Source organism: Hyperolius riggenbachi, chromosome 7 (genome assembly GCF_040937935.1).
Source record: "Hyperolius riggenbachi isolate aHypRig1 chromosome 7, aHypRig1.pri, whole genome shotgun sequence".
In the NCBI taxonomy this organism is placed as follows: domain Eukaryota; kingdom Metazoa; phylum Chordata; class Amphibia; order Anura; family Hyperoliidae; genus Hyperolius; species Hyperolius riggenbachi.
The window spans coordinates 262105322-262125781 of NC_090652.1; the positions used below are offsets into that span (position 1 = coordinate 262105322).

General features: G+C 45.0%; 1 protein-coding gene across 3 annotated transcripts in view; it reads right to left on the reverse strand.

The window, feature by feature from the left end:
- The window catches only part of LOC137525837 (sodium channel protein type 2 subunit alpha-like), a 147342-nt gene that overhangs the window by 30808 nt on the left and 96074 nt on the right, over window positions 1–20460 (reverse strand). For all 3 annotated transcript variants that reach the window (XM_068247055.1, XM_068247056.1, XM_068247057.1), the window contains 2 exons: window positions 5107–5280; window positions 4872–4994 (listed from right to left, as the gene is read on the reverse strand). In XM_068247055.1, the coding sequence (XP_068103156.1) occupies window positions 4872–4994; window positions 5107–5280 (297 nt within the window). The remainder of the gene's footprint in view (window positions 1–4871; window positions 4995–5106; window positions 5281–20460) is intronic.

Sequence of the window (20460 nt, forward strand, 5' to 3'; positions counted from 1 at the left end):
TCCGCACCGAAGCATGACATATCTTTCTCCTCCTGCTCTGATTCTGGCACCCCACTTAACACTCTGTCGGCAGCCATCACCAAAGTGCTATCATCCCAGGGCTCAACGATGTAGACATTTTTTTGTGTGTCTGCCTCAGATGAGAGCAATGCCATCTCTCTGCCACCGAAAATTGAGCCGTGGAAAGACAAAGACCCGCGTAGGGACAACTACCTTACGAAGGTACATGATTACAAAGCACAAACTGCAATGGGATGACTATTACCTGAAGAATAGCAGCACACAAAAGCAAAGCCACACACCGCAGTGTAAGATACCATCACACAATTATTTCTCAAAAAAGGCGATACCCAACCTGTACCGTGATGTTGAAAGGCAAGTGGTGTCATCTCTGGCACACCGTTGGGTCAAGGGTCCATCTGACCATGGATGCCTGGCCTGCAAAGCATGATCAGGCCTGCCAGAAGACAGTCCCCACACACAGCATCTCTACCTGCACACCGTGTGACTGCCTGCCCCAAGACTAAGTCGGTCCCCACACAGCATCTCTGCCTGTAAGCCACTTGACTGCCTTCTCCGCCACCACCAACAGGGTCCTGGACTCCAGGTGGATTGCTGAACAAAAAGAATAATACTTTTTCTGGTGCGAGGTCCAGGGCTTTGCCCGCACTTCCCTCTAGGTGTCGCATGGTGGTTTGGGGGCCCCAGTGAGTGGGGCCCCTGGGCTGTCATGTGGACCAGTGTTTGTGCGTGTACATGCCTGCCTTATTTTTCTCGATGCACTGTGGCTGCAAAAGCAAAACAAGAGGCATGTACATGTGTCAATTCCCCTTCGTGATCTTTACCTTGCCGCGGTGAAGGAGCTTGCGTATCACAATGAAGCACTGACTACCGGCTATATGAGTGTCTGGGGGAGGGGCACACCCAAGATAATAAGGTCGTTCCTTCATTGTGGAGAGACCAAATTCGATCAGCTGGACACTCAGTCACTGTTGTTCTGTCATTCAGCTATCTCAGCCCTACCATATGGGCTTGAAAACTGCAATCGCCTGCAATCTGGCTATGGTGTGCATTAGTCCAACATGGCCGTCACTACACAAACAGCTGTTTGCGTTGCGTTACACAGTGAGTTTGGTCTGTCAGTGTGAAGCAGTACACTAATTATACTACCTGATTGATGTATACACATACAAGTTGTTTTAAAGCACTTTAGGCCTCTAATTTAGCATGCAATGTGATTTCTGCCCTTCAAACGCTGCTGTGAGTCATATCCGGATTTTCCCCCGGGACTTTTGGCGTGTATCCCACTCCGCCATGCCCCCCTCCAGGTGTTAGACCCCTTGAAACATCTTTTCCATCACTTTTGTGGCCAGCATACATGTTTATAGTTTTCAAAGTTCTCCTCCCCAATGAAGTCTATTGCGGTTCACGAAAGTTCGTGCAAACCGAATTTGTGCAGAAGTTCACGTTCGAGATTCGCAAACTGAAAATCGGAGGTTCGAGCCATCTCTAGCTGACACATTATTGCATTCCAGTGGTTCTGGAGGTGGGTTTAGCTTTCAGGGACATAAATAGATGATTTACATATTCAGCAGTGATGCATTGTGGGACACCTCAGAGCTCACTCCGACCTGAATAATCGCAAATACCTGTTTTAAGAAGGCACATTTCTGTCTTGCATAGCATTGTATTAAAAAGGGCTTTTTGGTCCCTTTTAGCCCCTCACTTATTCCTAGGAATTCTGATTCACCATGAGCCTGCTGGGTAATCTGTTACTATAAAACTAAAAACAAAGTATTCAAGCAGAAACAATGCTTACTCCATCCTGTACATATACGCTCAAAATGGGGAAAAACAAAAACAGAACAGTTTATCTCCAAAAAAATAGGATTTCTCTCATTCAGATTGCCATGTGTGAGGCTAGATGATAGCGCACTCACTTGCCAGATATGACCAGGCTGAGCATCCTAAAAAATGCTACAGTGGTGCCATTGTTTTGTCCAGGAAATTCTTGCAATAGAAGAATGGGCAGTGCTTTCAGAGAGGAGAATGAGAATCTGCGGATGACCTTTCATACTACTTCATGTCTGAAATCTAAAAGATAATCTTGTCTTCTTGGTGCCACCTAGTGGATGATCAGTGTTCAATGTACATTTTAATTTGTATGGGGTTTCTTTTTCAAAAAATTTGGAAATAATGTTTGCTTGCCCCTATGGATGATCACTCCATACAGAATATAGAAACTGCCGGGTGCGAAGGTTTCCACGTGCAAAGGATCACATCGCGAAATGGTTAAGGGCTCTGCCTCTGACGCAGGAGACCAGGGTTCGAATCTCGGCTCTGCCTGTTCAGTAAGACAGCACCTATTCAGTAGGAGACCTTAGGCAAGTCTCCCTAACACTGCTACTGCCTATAGAGTGCGCCCTAGTGGCTGCAGCTCTGGCGCTTTGAGTCCGCCAGGAGAAAAGCGCGATATAAATGTTATTTGTCTTGTTATAAACGAATGTTAGCGCGCTTGAAACACGTGCGAGATTGTGCGCAAATGTTCGTTTATCACGTGGCGTAATCTTTTACGCGTGCAAACCTTGCGTGATAACTGCGGTGATAGCAGTTATCACGCTTTGGTGAATCAAGCCCCAAGTGTGTTTCTAAGCAGAAAAGCGCGTTTTTTTCACAGCAGCTAATGTAAATGGTAGCGATAACTGACAAAATGTGCAGAATCATGATGCAGAATGTCAGGTTTTTTTCTGTGCGAGAAAAAAGCATTACGTGTGAACTAGCCCATTGATTAACATAAGTTTTTAGTTTTTCTGTGCAGAAAACGCGCACGAAAACAGTCATGTGTGCCTCAGGGTTACCGGCCCCAGAATTACTTCTCCCTCACAGTTGCTATGACTCAGAGGGGGGAATAGTATTTATCGCCCCTGGGAATTTGCGCAGCAGCAGAGTAAGCTGTCATCTGGCTCACCTTGCACCCAGCTCACCGACGACATTATAATACGTACGCCTCACCTGAATAGAGGGAAGCCTGAGGCTTCCCTCGTCCTCCTCTACTGAGCAGCTTTAGCTCTGCATCCCCTCAAAAACCGCTGACAGGCCCTTGTCGATGGCTCGTGCATGCACATTAGCACAGACCAGGTCTGGCTTGGCTTTTTTTTCCCAAAGCCCGGGCAGGTCTTTACCACTGGGCAGGTACAGTGCACCCACAAGCTTCCATGTCTCAGTGCTGGAACGGCCTAGCAGAGGAGGAAGGAGGAAGCCCCTTTAGGATGCATAGGCTTTCCTCTCCTAAGGTAAGTATCCAATTTTTTTTGTTTACAGAAATCCCAGGTTGGCTTTAGGCAGTGACTGGAATTCGGTGGAGTTGTTGACTCGTCTACCCTGCTGATGGTATCTCCTGATCATTGTGTCCAGGTTGGGCACAGTGATCAGACTGGTCAAGGGAGCATGCTAGCAGCTCTGCTCACTGCCTATTCTGCACTGGGAGGAAGTGTCTTCCTGCTTGGCTGGAAAGGCTGCAGGAGGCAGTAGTATGGTAAATATTACTAGGCAACAGGAGGTGCACCACTTATAGGGAGGCTGCAATAAGGAAACTATCCAAAGGAGGCACAACTTACATTTATATAATCCATGTTGTACAGCAGCCCCGTTCTTTCATGAAAATTGACTTAAAGATGAACTTCAGCCTAAACAAACATACTGTCATTAAGTTACATTAGTTATGCTAATTAAAATAGATAGGTAATATAATCTCTTACCCACCCTGTTTTAAAAGAACAGGCAAATGTTTGTGATTTCATGGGGGCAGCCATCTTTGTGGTTGAAAGGAGGTGACAGGGAGCATGAGACACTTCTGCAGTTCCAACTGTCCTGTGTCCTGATCACCCCTCCCAGCTGCACGTGCTAGGCAACGAGAACAACAACATCAGACATCCCATCATGCTTTGCACAGCATCAGGGGAAAAATGCCCGGCAGGTTTCTTTGATAGGGTGGAGCTTAGCTTCTGTGCAGCTAAAAATGAGGCTTGGGTAAGAAAAACAAAGTTCTGATGCTGTGAAACTGTTACAGAAACACCAAGCCTTTTCAGTGCTGCTGAGTAGATTTTTAGTCTGAAGGTTCACTTTAAGCATCAATTTCCCTTTTTTCACGTGTTCCCAATTTCAGCCTCCTCTGTCATATCTATTTTCCCCTTCCTATTTTTCATAACAACTCCTATTTTCCTTGTCCAAGTGCCTCCTTGGGCTGAAACCTCCCAAGGCCCCCCAAGGCTTTTCCAGAAATCCGGCCCTGCTTACAGGAGGTGCACCTATTTTATGGGGCTCTAAGACCTAAATTGGCTTCTATTTTCTTAATTCTGATATCTAGGTTGACAACGCTGTTTAATTTAGATACCTGGGGTGGCAGCGTGTCAAAGCTTGGACCAACCAGTAAATCAGTACAGGTGTGGGAAAAAAGTAACACTTGTTCCTCCTCTTTGCAGTTAATTCTTCATGCAGTAAGAGCAAGATATGGGCCCATATGCAATTACCCTAAATTTTCTCCTAGGTGATATTTTCAAACTTTTCAATAAATAGCCTTTTAAATCACCAGCAATCAATCAAAAAAATAAATATTCAAAATAAATTAGATAGTACTTTTTCTCCTACTTTTTGGTATTTCTCCATTGTAAATTGCTGAAAACGTATGCTAAATTGAACATGAAAAATTAAGGAGAAAACGGTAATTACATATGGGCCATTGTCTCATGGCAATCTAACCTACAAATTTGATTTGAATCTAAATTTTAGTTGTTCATGGAAATTCCCTTAAACATGTTACAGTAAATATAATACGCAACATAAATAATAAACTATGTATTTGGTAAACTTACCCTCATGCCTTCAAACCGTGACAGTGCTCTTAAGGGTCGCAGTGCCCTCAATGTCCTAAGTGACTTTATTGCCCCTAATTCTGAGTACCCCAAAGCATGGGCTACGAGGCTTACCAAAGATATCTAAACCAAAAAAACAAAAAGAAAATAACCATCATTACAAATGCAAAAAGCAAGATTCTTAACAAGATGATACAGGCACCGTCTCTGTACTGCTAGCAACAAGAATACACACGTCTACAATCAGGAAGTCCAGCCAACACCAGGCATTGGTGAAATATGTAACAAATCCATACGCCACCCACTTCAGAAGCATCTCCGCTATAAAGACATAGGTGAAAACTTTGTCGGCATACTCCAACACAGTCTTGATGTTTTTATGTTTCTCAATATAGATGTCCTCAAAGGCCTGAAAAAATACAGATAAACAATTACAACAGTGGTAAACTGTCAACCTGTGACACTTTTTTGGTCAGGTGTGAACTCTAAGGCCCTATTTACACTTAATCAGTTGCTCTCAGTTATAACTGAAAGGACAACTGTTTTTCAAAGTAATTGTTTCCTAATGGCTCAGTTCACACTATACGCGTTTTAACTGAAAGATTTTTTTTATAATGCACTGCTATGGAAAATAAAAATAAAACATGTACCAACTGATTAAGTGTAAATGGGGCTTAAAGGCACTATAACAAAAACAGTAAAATTTAAAAATCCAGGTAAGAGCAAAGTAAAATGTGCCCAGAAAAAGAAGCTATGTATGTACCAAAAATAAGGACTAACAATACAGGTAGATAAAAGAATCGGTCCCTCCCTTAAATCAAGACCTCTCGCGTGTATAGTAATTCAAAAATTTGAACTTTATTGAGCACTTTAGGAGACAATGCAATTCAAGGCGTTAGCCGTTTCCTCAGGTCAATTGTTGTGCCTTTAGGGTCTGTAGTATTAGCCCTGGGCGCTAGCCAATAACCTTCTACTTGTTTATACTTGACCAGAAAAACTTACGACAATACACCAGATTGGGCTTCTGGTGTCCCTGGGTTTTTTTCTCCCCTCTCCACCATTTCTTATACATAAAATATAAAGACTTGTTTCAGAGTACAATGTATTGTAGATGACTTTATTCCTATGTGGGTGTCACTTACAGCAATTGTTTTTAATCTGAGTGTTTTTACCTTTTACAGACATGTTTTAGAACAATTCCTCTCCTCAAAGAGGAGCCCAAAGGTCTCCAATATTCTTTTAAAAGCCTCCCTGACTTGGATCTCTACAAATATGTTGAACAGCCGGCTTACTTAATCTCACACTATTTGGACTGAACAAATGCTATTCACTAAGAGCTTTTGAAAATAAAGAAAACTCTGAGAATCCTCCAAAAGGAAATGGACTAGTCCAAAAGAAGAGGTGAGAACCATCAGCTTGAAAACACTTACTGTAAGTGACTGCTACCTAGAAAGAAAGTCATTTACAGTGCATTTTACTCTGGGACATCTTATACATACTGTATGAACACACATGGTAAGTTTTACAGTTTTTGTCATAGTGTCCCATTAAATTTACAGGAGTCTTAGATGTGTAACACCATATAATGTGCTGTTATTGTTATGCTATATACTGCTGCCTTTAGAGGGCATAGTTCCTTTAAGACTGCAGAGAATTCTGGAAGAGAGGCTGGAGTGAGCAGAGGCTGCTGGGAGCTGAGTGTGTGGCTGGTGTGCCTAGAGCCTGGGAGTGAGGTCTGGAGTGACTGGGACTGGATCTTCAGGCCTAAATCCATCAGACTGGCTTCCATTTATTTTCTGAGTGTGAAGAAGGGATCCTGTGACACAGATTGCTGCACCCTGAGCTGAATCTTGCTGCTGGATCTTGGTGAAAGGATACAGCTGCCGGACCAGAACTGTGTGAACCTGTGAGGTTGGTGGAGTCTGGATTGTACAAGCCGTGTGGACTTCAGAAGGAACCATTTTAGCTGGATTACAAAGAATCTCCTCAAAACTTCTGCCTGTGAGTTCTGCACCTGCTGAGTGACCATTATCAGGGACTGGCCCTGCACCTCATGGTAGGAACCATCTTTGCAGTGATAGAGGGGCAGTAACCTTGCTGAGAGGTTTGGGAGTCATACCACTCCTCTTACAACAAACTGTGGACAGTGTATGTCAGGACTGTTTGCCATAGCCTGCCATTCTGAACTGTAGCCTGGTTAACCTGTCCCCTCTGACATCACTGGCATCTATGCTGTTGTTGCTGAGTGCATCAGGAGTCTTCTTGCTGCTGCACCTTCTTCACAAGGCGCCCAACTGTGCACATAACATTCCTTAAAGGGGTACCCCGAGTGCAGAACTGCACTATAGCCCACTGGCCAGTCGGGAGTTAAATAAGATTGTGTTACTGATTGCATTGTCTTAAGTTTGTTTCTTTGCTATGGTTGTGCGTCTTTCGCCAGTGTAGTGTGCACTCCTTTAAAGTGACACTGGAGGGGCGCAAGAGGTTACTACCGTGTGTTGATTGCAGTTTATTAAGCTTGTCCCTTTGCTGCGGTGCATTCTGTGCCAGTCTAGTGTACACTTGTTTAGAGTGACACTGGAGGGGCGCAGGAGGTGGCTACCTTGGACATACACTTTCTATGCACTTTGAATGTGTGAAGCGTATTACTGTTACTGTTATGATCTTGCTGAGTTAACAAGTGTTTGATTAGTGCTATATTTTCTATTGCTTACTTCACCCCATTAGATCACGTTGGTCTGTGGGTAATAAATATGTTGCATTGATACTGGTGTCTGCATGATTCTAGAAGGCAGGGTGCCACTGGAGGCGGTATCCACTAAGAGGCCCTGTTACATTCATTAGCGATCCAGTCTGTCTCGCTACATTTGGCGCCCAACGTGGGGCTCTCTTTGGCTCCGCCCAGTGATGTCTACACCCTTTTTCCCTTGAAATCAGACACAGTATGGATTCAAGAGCTGCAGGAAGATGGTGTGAGAACCACCAAGCTGCCGTGGGACACTGCTTAGTCCTAGAGTTGCCAGGGCCTGACTGGACTGATGCACAGATCAGGGAAGTGGCTGAAAGACTACCAATATCTGGTCGGGGGTTCCTGTTAGATAGTACAACAGACCCAAGTGGACCAACTCAATTTGCCCTGCTGGAGTGGAAGACCAATGTCCCCCATGACAAGATGCCTACGACCCTCACAACTCCAGGGGGTCGGTTAGTTCAAGTGACCATTCCAAAAGGTGCAGCAGAAGTGGAAGCTGAAGTTATGGGGCCATTATCTGAGCCTGCCATTGATCAAGGGAAGAACAGTATTGGGCCGGAAGTCCTTGAAGCATTAGGAAACTTACTGACAAAGTGTAGATCTCCTGACTGTTCGCCAGCAAGCTGGGGGTACAGGAAGTTGAGGTTATTCTCTGGTAAAGTACCCACTCCCCCTGGTGAAGAAGATTTTGAGGCATGGATGGACCAAGCCACTCAGGTACTGGAAGAATGGGATGTTCCTGAAATAAGCAAGAAGCAGAGGATTATAGAAAGCTTGAAAGGTCCAGCAGCTGACACTGTCCGAAATTTGAAGATGAGCCAATCTGATTGCACGGCACAGGATTATCTTGATGCATTGTATAGTGTGTTTGGGAAGATTGATAAGCACACTGATTTACTGTACCAATTTGAACACACCTACCAGAGGGTAGGAGAAAAGCTGTCAAGTTATGTAAGGCGACTAGACCGCCTCCTGCATCAGTTAGTGTTAAGTAAAGGAATAGACCCAAAGCAGGTGGATCGGGCCCGAATCCGTCAAATCCAAGAGGGATCACAAGCTCTTGACCCAGTGATGTTCAAGTTACACTTGGGGGATCAAGTGGAGGTGCCAAGCTATCCTCAACTGATTAAGAAAATACGAGAAGAGGAAGCATTACAAGATCTAAAGTCTGGGTATACTAGTGCAAGGCCCGTGAAGATTTCTCAAGTCCGTACAGTGGAGGCAGAACCAGTGTCTCAGAGCAACTTTCCGGAGGATGCATCATTAACCAGTCTGTGGAAGGTGTTGACCCAAGTAGTACAGACACAATGCGAAATGCAGAAGACACAGCTGCAAGTCCTGCAGGCTCTGACATCACAGAAGACAGGGCGGTCCTCTTCTGATGTATCCAAGTACCAGACAGAAGCAATAATCCCGTTAAGGGGAGGACCACAAAAAAAGACTGGTTATCGCGGTGGTGAGTTGGGTCATGTCCAGCAGGAGTGTAGCTGGCAATCAGATTTCAACAGCAGGAAGGGGAAGACCAATCAGCTTGTGGAAAACCACTTTGGTAACAAAATCTCCAAAGACTTTGCCAATAAGAAAGTGACTGAGCAAAAAGAGTCATTGGGGGCTGCACCCTCATTGGGCTTTACACATACCCAATGCCAACAAATGAGGAAACGAGAGAAGAGGCCGAAAGCTTTGGCAAAATCTGCTTCTGAAACAGGAGCCATCACATTCCCTAAAGATCTTTTGGGACCATCACCAGTGGTGCCAGTACAGATAGAAGGTGTATTTACTCATGCATTACTGGACACAGGCGCACAAGTGACGTTGTTGTATAGAGACTTTTATGAGAAGCATTTAGCTCATTGTCCTTTACAGGCACTGGATAAGCTGGAGATCTGGGGAATCAGTGAGAAACAGCTACCATATGATGGATATGTGAACCTTCAGATTCAGCTGGGATATAAAGTGGCAGGAACTCAAGAAGTCCTGGATACACTAGCAGTAGTCTGCCCCCGACCGCCAGGGTCCTCACGGTACTCAGTGATCCTTGGAACTAATACTCACCTGATTAGACGAGTATTGGAGCCCATCATGGACCGTTATGGGCAGCCACCTAGTCCATTGCACCCTTTGCTGCAAGCCGCATGGGAACAACTGTTGGTGGAGCGAGAGGCCCCATCCCATGGGGTTGGAAGTGTGTGGTTATCTCAGCGAGAAGACTGTCAGTTGATGCCTGGACAAGTGGTATGTCTGAAAGCTGAAGTGAGAACGACATGGAAGGAGTCAGTCCCGTTGCTGTTGATCGAAGGGGAGGAAGGATCTGGATTGCCGCTAGGGATGGAAATTATCCCTGAGACTATCCCCGCAGACGAACTGCAACGCAAGAATGGCAGAGTGCTTGTAGGAATCAGAAACACCTTACAACAACCAGTCATGTTAAGACCTCGGGCAAAACTGGGAACGGTGTTTGTAGCAAGCCGAGTGACGACCCCTTTTCAAGTGGGGGGAGAGTCAGAAGAGCTGGAGAAGAAATTGGAGACCTCAGTTTCTCAAAACTCCCTTTTGCCTTCAGAGTGGAGACAAAGATTGCTCAACATTCTGCGAGGACAGAGTGAAATCTTTGCACAACACGAATATGATGTCGGATGTGCAAAAAGTACACAGCACCGTATTCGCCTTCAAGATGACCGGCCATTCCGGGAAAGGTCAAGGCGGCTAGCCCTTGGAGACATTGAAGATTTACGGAAACAGCTGGAAGAACTCAAAAGAACTGGAATCATTAGAGAGTCTCGAAGTCCCTATGCTTCACCAATTGTAGTGGTGCGGAAGAAGAATGGTACTATTCGAATGTGTGTGGACTATAGAACTTTGAATCGACGTACTATTCCAGATCAGTATACCACACCACGAGTGGAAGATGTATTGCAATGCTTGGCTGGAGCTAAGTGGTTTAGTGTGCTGGATCTTAAAAGTGGATATCATCAGATTCCAATGCATCCTGAAGACAAGGAGCGAACTGCCTTCATTTGTCCTTTAGGATTCTTCGAATTCAATAGGATGCCCCCAGGACTCATGGGTGCTCCAGCCACCTTTCAGAGGTTAATGGAAAATACAGTGGGAGATATGAACCTGCTGGAGGTGCTTGTGTATTTGGATGATGTCATTGTGTTTGGAAGAGACCTGGAAGAGCATGAGACTCGGCTAATCAAGGTGCTGGACCGGTTGAGGAAGGAAGGGTTAAAGTTGTCGCTGGAAAAGTGCCAATTCTGCCTTCCATCTGTAACTTACCTGGGACATGTAGTGTCGGCTGATGGTGTGGCAACGGATCCTTCAAAGGTTGAAGCACTAACAACTTGGCCAAAACCTAAAACAGTTTCTGAGCTCCGTTCATACTTGGGTTTCTGTTCTTACTATCGAAGGTTTGTCAAAGGCTTTGCACAGATCGCAAGACCCCTCAATGATTTGCTCCAAGTGAAAGAGAAGGTGCAGGCTCCAGGGTCTAAACAAGATCAGAAGAAAAACGTTCTGCAACGTGCAGGAAAAGAGTCTGTCATTGAGCAATGGACAGAGGAGTGTGACTCTGCCTTTGAGAAGCTTAAAAGTTGTCTAACCAACACACCTGTTTTAGCTTATGCAGACCCTCAGAAGCCGTATGTCTTACACATTGATGCCAGCAGAGATGGACTAGGGGGTGTTTTGTACCAGGAGCAGGAGAGTAGACTGAAGCCGATAGCCTTTGTGAGCAGGAGTCTGTCACCAACAGAGCGGAATTACCCAGCACACAAGCTTGAGTTCCTGGCACTGAAGTGGACTGTGGTAGACAAGCTTCATGAGTATCTATATGGAGCCGAGTTTGAAGTACAGACTGATAACAACCCTCTCACCTATGTGCTGACCATAGCTAAATTAGATGCTACAGGACATCGATGGTTGGCGGCCCTTGCTAATTACAGATTCAGTCTCAAGTACCGTCCAGGTATGGCCAATCAGGATGCAGATGGGCTTTCTAGAAGACCTCATGATGTGTTGCAGCCTGAAGATGAGTGGCTAGAGGTTCCAGCCCCAGGTGTGAGAGCCATGTGCCAAGGTCTACAATGCGAGATTCGGACGATCTGTGCTGCTGAAAAGCTAGGACTATCACATGAAGCAATTCCTCAGAGGTACTGCAATATGGTGACATTGAAAAGCACTTCATTACCTGCACTGAGTTTGTCAGAGCTGCGTCACGATCAAGCTGAAGATACACTGTGCCGGGGTGTCAAAAAGGCTCTACATGAGAATAACCAAAACCACCTAAAAGATATCAACCATCCACTGGTTGGATTATTGCTTAGAGAGTGGAGTCATCTGAAAATGAAGAATGGTTTGGTGTACCGGTTAGCACCAGCTGCTGAGAACACAGAGAAATGGCAGTTACTGCTACCTGAAAAATACAGGGACATGGTTTGTTCCTCCCTTCATGATGATCATGGGCATTTGGGTGTTGATCGCACCCTGAAGTTGTTGCAGGATCGCTTTTACTGGCCGGGTATGAGACAGGATGTGGAGAATTACTGCCGGTCTTGCTCCAGGTGCGTACAACGGAAGACACAGCCAGTGCGAGCTGCACCATTGGGACATCTACAAAGCCAAGGACCAATGGACTTAGTGTGCATTGACTTCTTATGTATCGAGCCTGATGAGGGTGGGTTTGCCAATGTCTTGGTGGTCACCGACCATTATACCAGGTATGCTCAGGCCTTCCCTACTAGGGACCAGAAGGCTATGACAGTAGCAAAGGTACTGGTGGAGAGATACTTCGTACATTATGGCCTCCCGCAACGCATTCACTCAGATCAGGGTCGAGATTTTGAAAGCAAGTTGATACGCGAGTTGCTGAGTTTGTTGGGTGTAAAAAAGACCAGAACTACACCTTATCATCCTCAGGGAGATCCACAACCAGAGAGATTCAACAGAACATTGTTAAATATGTTGGGGACCTTACCCAGTGAGAAGAAGGCTCAATGGAGCAAACATATTGCTGCTGTTGTCCATGCCTACAATAGTACTGAGAATGATGCCACTGGATTTTCTCCATACTTTCTGATGTTTGGGCGGGAGGCCCGGTTGCCAATTGACACTGTTTTTGGGACTTCTTGTGATGATACAACAACAGTCTCTTACAAGGGATATGTGGAGCGTCTCCAAAAGAGCCTGAAGACTGCTTATGAAAAAGCTCAAGAGGCTGCAGAAAGGCGGGGACAGCAGAATAAGGTCAGGTACGACCAAAGAATCCGGATTCATGATTTAAAGCCAGGTGATCGTGTGTTGTTAAGAAATCTGGGGATCCCTGGGAAACACAAGCTTGCTGATCGCTGGAGTTCGCAGGTGTATGAGGTGTGTTCTCAACTGCCAGGTATTCCTGTATATCGGATTCGGCCAGAAGGACAAAGTGGGCCTGTGAAGTCATGGCACCGCAATAACCTGTTACCACTGGGACAAGCAGTGAGAATGCCTGATCCTGTGGCAGCTGAGCATGATCAAGGTCGTCAGTTGAGGAGGTCACAGCGGTCAGCCACACAGAAGGGGAGCATGGCAGCATCACCTGAGTGTGACCACAACACTGAAGAAGATGATGAAGAGTGGGGATGGGACGCACCCCCAGTAGGAAGATTTGTTTGGGGTCCTCTTGAGAATGGCCCAGATTTGAGGCCTGAAGATGTGAGTGTGCCACAGACTAGTCCATTTGTAGTGGAGAAAGATGCTGAGGAGAGCCAACTCAGAATAGAAGCGCCCGAGTTTGTCCCATCGAGTAGTCTAGAACAAAATGCTTCAGGCAATCTAGAAGACCTGGTGACTGAAAGTGATACAGATGGTACTCTTCTTTCAGACAAAGTTGAGGAAGAATTGCTACCAGTAGATATTTTGAAGGATAAAGAACCAGAAAGTCATACAATAATAGAACAAGAAGTTCAGGAAGAAAATGTCCAAGAAAGTCCAGTGGAGAGAAGGGAGCCTCGACAAATTAGAGCTCCTAAAAGATTAACTTATGACTCATTGGGGAACTGCAGTGAAGAGAGAGTATGTGCTTCACACCGAGAGATCAACGCCCATGTTCCCAAAACCATGAACTCAGGTCTTTCAGGTGGCACCCTGTCTCCCTGTGGAGCCAAAGTACCTAGTGCTAGTTGGTGGGTTCCATTTAGTTATGGTCAGTATATCCAGACCACTTAGGTATGTCTATGTCTGTGAATTAAAGAAAAGTTGTGTAACTTTCCGTACTTGGGAGGACCCAAGCTTTTCAAGTGGGGGGAGAATGTAACACCATATAATGTGCTGTTATTGTTATGCTATATACTGCTGCCTTTAGAGGGCATAGTTCCTTTAAGACTGCAGAGAATTCTGGAAGAGAGGCTGGAGTGAGCAGAGGCTGCTGGGAGCTGAGTGTGTGGCTGGTGTGCCTAGAGCCTGGGAGTGAGGTCTGGAGTGACTGGGACTGGATCTTCAGGCCTAAATCCATCAGACTGGCTTCCATTTATTTTCTGAGTGTGAAGAAGGGATCCTGTGACACAGATTGCTGCACCCTGAGCTGAATCTTGCTGCTGGATCTTGGTGAAAGGATACAGCTGCCGGACCAGAACTGTGTGAACCTGTGAGGTTGGTGGAGTCTGGATTGTACAAGCCGTGTGGACTTCAGAAGGAACCATTTTAGCTGGATTACAAAGAATCTCAATCTCCTCAAAACTTCTGCCTGTGAGTTCTGCACCTGCTGAGTGACCATTATCAGGGACTGGCCCTGCACCTCATGGTAGGAACCATCTTTGCAGTGATAGAGGGGCAGTAACCTTGCTGAGAGGTTTGGGAGTCATACCACTCCTCTTACAACAAACTGTGGACAGTGTATGTCAGGACTGTTTGCCATAGCCTGCCATTCTGAACTGTAGCCTGGTTAACCTGTCCCCTCTGACATCACTGGCATCTATGCTGTTGTTGCTGAGTGCATCAGGAGTCTTCTTGCTGCTGCACCTTCTTCACAAGGCGCCCAACTGTGCACATAACATTCCTTAAAGGGGTACCCCGAGTGCAGAACTGCACTATAGCCCACTGGCCAGTCGGGAGTTAAATAAGATTGTGTTACTGATTGCATTGTCTTAAGTTTGTTTCTTTGCTATGGTTGTGCGTCTTTCGCCAGTGTAGTGTGCACTCCTTTAAAGTGACACTGGAGGGGCGCAAGAGGTTACTACCGTGTGTTGATTGCAGTTTATTAAGCTTGTCCCTTTGCTGCGGTGCATTCTGTGCCAGTCTAGTGTACACTTGTTTAGAGTGACACTGGAGGGGCGCAGGAGGTGGCTACCTTGGACATACACTTTCTATGCACTTTGAATGTGTGAAGCGTATTACTGTTACTGTTATGATCTTGCTGAGTTAACAAGTGTTTGATTAGTGCTATATTTTCTATTGCTTACTTCACCCCATTAGATCACGTTGGTCTGTGGGTAATAAATATGTTGCATTGATACTGGTGTCTGCATGATTCTAGAAGGCAGGGTGCCACTGGAGGCGGTATCCACTAAGAGGCCCTGTTACATTCATTAGCGATCCAGTCTGTCTCGCTACAGATGCATTTATAGTGTCTTGGTGGATAATCACCAGGAATAGAAGTACCAAACTTGTGCAATACTAATGTTTTCAGCTTTAGGCATCCTGACTTGCCCCCAAAACAACTGAAGATTCAAAATACCGATGAATATTGCATGGACATCCGATTATGGTGGTTGTTTAGGATTAAGTGTTTGATATTTAGCACAGGGTAGTACAAGCAGTGCTATCACATGAGGCTTGTGGAGAGTTTGGGGCCCGCTGTAGCTGTGTGTGTGTGTGTGTGTGTGTGTGTGTGTGTATGATTGTGTGTTTGGGTGTGGGTGTTGTTGGGTGGGTGGGTGTTTGTGTGTAGAAGGGGAATGATATGGGGTAGTGCTGGGCCGAAATTACGCATGAGCGTAATTACGCATCGTAATTCAATGTAAATTTACGCGTAAGCGCTACGCGTAACTTACGGTCTTACGCGTAATTATTTACGCGTAAGCAGTAAAGTGGTATCGTAATTACACTGTCTACCGTAATTGCTAGGTATGCGTAATTTTACGAACACTTACGCGTAATTTTACGCGTAACTACTAACGTAAAAACTCCCCTTTTGTAAGAGTAGCCAGTCAGTCAACATCCTAAGCAACCAATAGTATCTTCTCCCGCCCTTCAGTATAAGCGTACGTTTTGACGCATACGAATAATATGTACGCAATAACTGTCACATTGATGGCTATTGCATACATATCGTCCGTATGCGTCAAAAAATACGCGTTAATGGGTATTACGGCACTATGCGTAACATCGTAGTGTAAGCGCCTACATTACGGTATCCGTATGCGTAACTGCGTAAGTTTACGCGTAATTATAGTGATGTACCATAGATAATTTCCTACGCCGTAACCGTAATTGCGTAATGTGTAATAGCATAAAATTATGCGTAATGATCCGTAAGCGTAGATTTTTTCATTACGACCAGCACTGATATGGGGCATACATCAAATAAGGGCGCCAGGAAAAATGGACGCGGGGTATAGCTGACATTTTAAGATATTGCATATAATAATATCTGTATTGTTTCTTCATCTTTATCTGACATAGAATAATAAATATGTTAAAATAACAGTAATACAATCACAGAATATCATCTAAAACAATGAAAACAAAAATATAGTTATAGACGTAATAAGAATATTAAAACATTGGTAAATATTACTAATATTTTACCACAACTACACCTAACCCTACTCTCTCACACAAAGCCCTCCGTCTACCGATGTCTAACCCTTAGACCCCCTGGTAGTGCCTAACCCTAAGACACCCCCCTCTTCCCCAGTGATGGGATATGGTTTCCCCTTAGTAACCTGTGAGTAATACAATAACATAAAGCCTGTACTGTTTATGGGGAAGGGAAATTGTGACTGCGCTAGTTACGAGGTAGAGGGCAGGGCTACCCTGTTATGGGAGATTAGGATTACATGATGCTTCTACTAGTTATTGGGGGAAAGCAAGTACAACAGTGTGTCTGCAATACTTAAGAGGAAAGGCCGCCAGGGTGCGTATATTGAGTTGAGGCACATGTTAATTTAGATGCTGGAAGCAGACAATAGTAGAATATTGGTAACATTATCAATATTCTACTATCACCTACCCTAAAATAGTAGAACTACTATCACTTTCCCTAACCTAATCTCACGTAAACCTTCCCCCACCTACGCCCAACACTACCCCCCCCCCACACACACACACACACTTACATCTAACACTAATCCCCCCATGTACACCTAACACTATCCCTCCCCCACAACACTAGCCTTTCCTCTACCTACCGCCACTATCCAGACTCCTTATTGTTCCTCACAGTTCAATTTCTATGTAGGCAAGTCTTCCTTAGTGGTGCAGTTGTGTACATTGAATCAAGGCTCAATGTTGCTGAACACCTCTGTCACTACCTCGTAGATGCTGCTTCTCTGGCACAAAACTACCCAGAATTCCCCAAACTCCAGCACCCAACCACTGCAACCGCTACCGCCTCTGCAAAACTCAGGTACATTCTCCCCCACTCTTATTAGCTGGAGTTCAAGGCAGACCAAGGGAGTCCTAGTGGCAATGAAATGTTGGCTTGCTTTCTCATGGATTTGTAAGCCTGCGTGCTGGTGCCATATTAAAGGATACCCAAGTTAAAAATAAAGTGTTCTTTTATTTACCCAGAACTTCTAGGTCCCTCGTTGTCCTCCCGGTCCTCTTCCTTGATCTGCTGTGCAGCCCAGTAAAGTGTGCTCGCCCGGTGGCACACATCCTTGATCACGCTTCCATGGCTGGAAGCATTCTGCTCATGCATAGTAGGTTAAGTTTCCTAACTGCACATGCGCAGAATGCTCCTGGGCATGGGAGCAAGGAGGCTAAGCCTTGCACTTGCTGCCAGGACCTCACAGTGAATTAAGGAAGAGGACCAGGAGGACAGCGATTAACCTACAAGACTACTGGGGCAGGAAGAAGCTGGTAAGTCAGGTGTCCTTTAACAAAGTAGGAAAGTGGTGGTTGTTTTAACTTTTATAAACATGGCCATCTTCTGATTGCCAAAAAAGTGCTATAATATCAGCCACCAGGATACATAAGACTTTAGATAACAACAATAACAATAATATTTTTATAGCGTGTTTCTCCCTGGGGATTCAAAGCGCTGTGACCCTGCATTATGCGGTCTCAAAGGCTAGGGAAAAGAGGTGAGTTTTTAGCCTTTTTTTAAAGCTGTCCAGAGAAGGAGCCTCTCGCAACAATAACAATAACAATAATATTTATATAGCGCTTTTCTCCCTGGGGACTCAAAGCGCTGTGACCCTGCATTATGCAGTCTCAAAGGCTAGGGAAAAGAGGTGAGTTTTTAGCCTTTTTTTAAAGCTGTCCAGAGAAGGAGCCTCTCGTACTGATTGTGGAAGTGAGTTCCATAGAGTAGGGGCTGCATAGGAAAAGGCCCGAGCACCAAATGTTAAGTGTATCCTGGGAATAACCAGCTTCATCTTGTTGGCAGAGCGGAGGGTGCGTGGAGGGGCATAAAGTTCCAATAGATCCGCTATGTATTTGGGTCCCATGTGGTGTAGAGCCTTGAATGTCAGCAGGCAGATCTTAAAATTGATTCTCCATTTTACTGGCAACCAGTGAAGAGTTTGCAGTACTGGGGTGATGTGTGAGCTGCGGGGGGCATTGGCTAGGAGTCTGGCTGCAGCATTCTGTACTAGCTGTAAGGGGCGCAGAACCTTATCTGTAGATCCGATTAACAGGGCGTTGCAGTAGTCTAGGCGGGAGGATACAAATGCGTGAACCAGGGCAGGTAGGTCTTCAGCTGGGATAAGGTGTTTTATTTTCGCTATATTTCTTAGATGGAAGAAGGAAGACTTGACGACAGCTGATACCTGCTGTCTGAGTTTTAGATTTCCATCCAGGATCACCCCAAGGTTTCGCACAGAGTCTTTATACTGCACAGTATCTCCCCCAATTGCTAGTTTGAGGTGGTGAGCGTTTTGAACTTTATCCATCATGTGTGGACCACCTACCACCAACACCTCTGTTTTGTCAGAGTTCAGCCTCAGCCAGCTGGTGTTCATCCAATTTTGTAAATCCACTAGACACGCATTTATGGATGCTGATGGGTCTTGGGTGCCAGGCTTGAAGGACAGATACAGTTGTGTGTCATCTGCATAACAATGGTATCCTAAACCATAGTTCTGGATTATATCGTAGATGTTTATTTGTAATAATATGTATGCAATTAAAAAAATATTTTTAGATGGCCATACATCTAGCTATGATGGGCAAAATCGACCAAGAGACAGATCTCTCTTTGTATCAAATCTGACCAGAAAGAGATCTGTTGGCGGACACAGCGGCAGACACTAGCTGGTGGCTGAACAGCTAAAGTATAACAGCATGGAGCACTGGGGGGACATAAAATATTAGAGTTGACAGTGGCTAAGGATTTCCATCATGTTACTGACATGCATCCGATTGATCACGTTGGCCCGACATCCTACAGCATGTCCAATCAGGGCCTGGGAAAAAAGGGCGCAGGCAGCTAGTGGACAAAAAGGCCATTCACTCCCATAATAAATATCGTTTAATGGGCGCCGAACAGGAAAAAAGGGCGCCGGAGATAAATAACGTTTTACAAACGGCGCCCGGAGATTTTTAATGTTTTATAACTGTGCTTGTGGTGATTTACGTTTAGAAAATGCAGCTGTAACGAATAACGTTTATAAAAATACTAAACCTATTTAACTAAAACATTATTTAACATTTTATCCCTTACTTTTGTAAAACATTATTCACAAAATAAAGCGATCAGTACGTAACTTTAAATTGCAATATATTTTTTACAGTCACTATTTGTAAAGCATTATTATCCACAAAGCAATCACTAAGGGGGGTGGTTAGGATTAGGCATAGGCACCACCAGGGGGGTCTTAGGTTTAAGCACCACTAGGGGGGTCTTAGCTTTAGGCACCACCAGGGGGGTCTTAGGTTTAGGCACCACTAGGGGGGTCTTAGGTTTAGGCACCACCAGGGGGGTCTTAGGTTTAAGCACCACTAGGGGGGTCTTAGGTTTAGGCACCACCAGGGAGGTTTTAGGTTTAGGCACCACCAGGGGGGTCTTAGGTTTAGGCACCACCAGGGGGGCCTTAGGTTTAGGCACCACCAGGGGGTCTTAGGTTTAGGCACCAACAGGGGGGTGTTAGGTTTAGGCACCACCAGGGGGGTGTTAGGTTTAGGCACCACCAGGGGGTGTTAGGTTTAGGCACCACCAGGGGGGGTCTTAGGTTTAGGCACCACCAGGGAGGTCTTAGGTTTAGGCACCACCAGGGGGGTCTTAGGTTTAGGCACCACCAGGGGGGTCTAGGGGTTAGGGATAGGTACAGGGAGGGTTCTGTGTGAGAGTAGGGTTAGGTATAGTTTTAGTAAAACTTACTAATGTTTTACAGCACTTATTACAAACATAGTTATATTTATATCATCGTTATAAACAATATTTTCCGAATGTATTATAAGAAGAAACCATAAATGAAGGTTAATCACAATAATATACAATTATAACGATTAAACATATATTATCGTTTTTTTAACAAACATAATTAAAAGTATCACTTTTGAAACAGAGAAGATTAACGTTTTCACTATTGCCGATTTCATACACATTATTTAATGATTTATAGATTTGTAAAACATTATTTGTACACTAAATACAAAACAATATTATCGTTTACACCCAGTGCCCTTTTTTCCCCG